The 3,708-nt window shown below is 35.0% G+C and overlaps 1 protein-coding gene across 1 annotated transcript; it reads right to left on the minus strand.

Moving 5' to 3' along the window:
• Positions 1-2,790: 2,790 nt before the first annotated feature.
• Positions 2,791-3,366, minus strand: LOC141834020 (AT-hook motif nuclear-localized protein 21-like). Its single transcript, XM_074721483.1, has one exon. The coding sequence runs from the start codon at positions 3,364-3,366 to the stop codon at positions 2,791-2,793; it is 576 nt and encodes a 191-aa protein (XP_074577584.1).
• Between the last annotated feature and the right edge of the window lie 342 nt (positions 3,367-3,708).

Genomic DNA, 3,708 nt, shown 5'->3' on the forward strand with positions numbered 1-3,708 from the left:
AAATTTATATTATCAAGCTCAATAATTAATCAAATAAGTTTAAAACATAAAAGTTTTAAATAATCAAATAAATTTAAATTGAGAACTCGATAACATCTAAACGAACCAAACTCAAACTAAGCTTGAACAAAACTCAAGCTCATAAAAGAAATCAAGTTAAGTTTGAATAATCATTTCAACGAGATGGTTTATTTTATGCTCGGCTCGGCTCGGCTTGATTCGATTATTTTATCAAAAAAGCTTGAACACCCACGAAATTGAACTCGGATTAGCTCGTTTACCGTCTTATTTAATTTCTTTGTATTCTATTTCTTGAAATATAAATGAGTGTTGAAAAAAGAGATGAACTCAATGAATTAGATAACGATGATATGCCAAATTTTGATCATTTAGTCACACAAGACAATTGGAGTTAGCAAGATTAACTTTGCTAAAAGATAAATATATCTTCTCTGAGGGAGGGCAAAGTCAAAGGGTTAACCATTGCTATATTTGTTTATCTATAAGATCATTTCTCAAAGAAATGTATGAGAACTTATGTATGCAACTTTTTTCCAATTTTTACATAATTAAATTGATTCAAAAACGTCTATTCTCCATGTAAATCAAGTATCGGAACAAATACCACTTTTTACATAATTTTTTTTTGCTATTTTCATACTTTTTTTTTTTCAAAAAAAAACAAGCAATTGAATTTAAATGCATTATTTAGAATCTCATCGTAAACAATACTATATAATAGATGCTTTGTTATTATTATATTACTGTTATTTTTTACCATTACTATCATCTTATTTGTTAGTTTTATGTAATTAGTTAAGATTTTGTGTGTGTTTATATGATGTTGGCATACTTTTTAATTACTTGTAAGTTCCTTTCCTTTGTAAATTACTTTCAAGTGAAATCATGTGTCATATATTTTAATTAGAATTATCTAAAATTTAATAAGATTAACTATCAAGGCCTTGGGACCAATAATTTATTTTAAGAGTTTTAATATCAATTTTGATCTAAAATAGTCTATTAAATAGCTTTAATTATATTTATGATAATGCATTGGTGTGAACAAACAAGACTTGCTTTGTGAACTATGAGAGCAATCAAGGCATGATATTTGATTGATTTATATTCATCCTTGGAGGTTGGTCAACAAATTAACTATTGATGCATCTCTTTGAGATATGTAGAATTGACTACAAGTCGCTCGCTGAGACATTATTGTCACTAATTTTCTACTTAATAATAAAACTTCAAATAACCTCTTGGACTTGCATATTAAAGTTATAACACAAGGAATTGAATTTAAATGCCTTATTTAGAATTTCATTATGGTTAATCATTTGTTTTTATTATTAGTATGTAACTTCCTTTCCTTTGTAAATTACTTTCAAGTGAAGCCATGTATCAAATATTTTAGTTAGAACTATATAAAATTTTATAAGATTAACTATCAAGGCCTTGGGACCAATAATTTATTTTAAGAGTTTTACTATCAATTTTGATCTAAAATAGTCCATTAAATAGCTTTAATTATATTTATGATAATGTATTTAGTGTGAACAAACCAGACTTGATCGCGCTTTGTGAACTATGGGAGCAATTACGCGATATTTGATTGACTTATATTCATCCTTGGATGTTGGTCAACGAATTAACTATTGATGCATCCCTCTTAGACATATAGAATTGACTACAAGTCTCCGAGATATTATTATCACTAATTTTCTCCTTAATAGATCTTTAAGTAGCAAATGTTAAAATTTATTTCTTGGACTTACATATTAAAGTTATAACACAAAGAATTGAATTTAAATGCCTTATTTAGAATTTCATTATATATGGTTCATGCTTTGTTTTTATTATTAGCATTGCTTTTGACAATTAATTATTATGTAACTTCCTTTCCTTGGTAAATCATTTTCAAGTGCAACCATGTATCAAATATTTTAGTTAGAACTATATAAAATTTAATAAGATTAACTTTCAAGGCCTCGAGACCAATAATTTATTTTAAGAATTGCGATATCAATTTTGATCTAGAATAGTCCATTAAATACTTTTAATTATGTTTATGATAATACATTGGTGTGAACATGCAAGACTTGACCATGACGTCAACGGGGTCAACGGGAGCAATCTAAGGCATGTTGTTTGGTTGACTTGTATTTGTCCTTGGATCCTGATCAAGGAATTAACTATTGATGTATCGACACATTACCTACAAGTCTCTGAGACATTATCACTAATTTTCTCCTCAATAGATCTTTAAGTTAATTTGTTGAAATTTATTTCTCTGAATTTACATGTTAAAATTATAACACACGTAATTAAATTTAATGCTGTGTTATTATTATTATTAGCATTACTTTTGATAATTACTAAGTATAGTATGAGTAGCAACTTCTCTTCCTTTGTAAATTACTTTCAAGTGCATCAAATATTTTAGTTAGAACTGTCTAAAATTTAATAAGATTAACTATTGAGAACTTGGATCAATAATTTATTTCAAGAATTCAATATCAAATTTGATTTCAACAGTCCATTAAATAGTTTGAATTATATTTATGATAATGCATGGATGTAAACAAGAATCATAACAATCCTTTGACATCAGTTGAGCATATGAATTTAAGCTTCCGAGAACATAACTGAATTGATTACGATGAAACAGATTTACAGAAGAGTGTCTAAATCTATTACTAAATTGATATATATTTTATGAGTACAAGAACAAGAGCACGGAGATCAGGCAGTAGAAGAGAAGCATATATAAAAAGTAAAGGATCTTAATCACGGCGGCGGTCGCAGAGGAGTTCCGGCGTCAGATGCCCCTGCCTCGTCGTCAGCCGGCCACCGCTCGTAGGCCACATTTCCGAACGAAGCGGAGATCACATACACCGTCCCTGCCGCAATCAATTTCCCGATCACGTTCCCGCCCATTACCTGCCCTGTCCCTCGGCTGGCCACGGTGACCGCCAGCCCGCTCGCCCCCAGCGGCGCCGGCGCAGGAAGGAACGCCCCGTCGAGGGACACGATCTCGAACCGGCCGGGCAGTGTCACCGACGCCGCCGCCGCCTCCAACCAGGGCTGGCGGAGCGTCACGTCGGCTACGCCTCCCCTGCCGCTGAGCACGCAGAGGCCACGCTGCCCGCGGGCAGCCAAGGCGGAGACGGCAGCGACGATGTCGGTGCCGCTGGCGATCTCGAGCATGTGGGGGCGGAGCGCGTCGGGGCTCTCACGGGTGATGATGACCGGCGGCTTCTTCTTGTTCTTAGAACCAAGCGGCCGTCCTCGCCGGGGGCGCCAACTGCTGGCATTGGCGGCGTTGTGCCTGCCCTTGCTGCCGCTGCTATTACCAGTGGCCATGGGATATTCCGTCGGGTTCATCGAGATCCAATTTTTATACCGAAACCTGAAGACAAGAAAGCGCAAATTAACGAACCGGTCAACAAACCAAACACTGTGAAATATTTGATCAAAGAAAACAGAAGAAGAAGAAGAAGAAGAAGAAGAAGAAGAAGACTAAACGACGAATATGGAAACTCTGCCACTGCTCTCACTTTAAACCTTCACCGGAAGCAGTTGAAAACGCGGAGAAATAAATTATTCAGGGACAGAAGAAAGTGGGAGCAGGGCGTGCTTGCGGCTAGCTCCATTAATATAGATACGGAGGTAGATCACCGAGCGCGATGTCTGGTTCTCCTTCAC

Source organism: Curcuma longa, chromosome 8 (assembly GCF_044706935.1).
Source record: "Curcuma longa cultivar G26 ecotype Majalengka, Jawa Barat chromosome 8, ITB_CL_G26_1.1, whole genome shotgun sequence".
In the NCBI taxonomy this organism is placed as follows: Eukaryota; Viridiplantae; Streptophyta; class Magnoliopsida; order Zingiberales; family Zingiberaceae; genus Curcuma; species Curcuma longa.

Bases quoted from the DNA above. Each gene is read 5' to 3' on its own strand.
- LOC141834020 (XM_074721483.1), bottom strand. From the start codon at position 3,366: ATGGCCACTGGTAATAGCAGCGGCAGCAAGGGCAGGCACAACGCCGCC.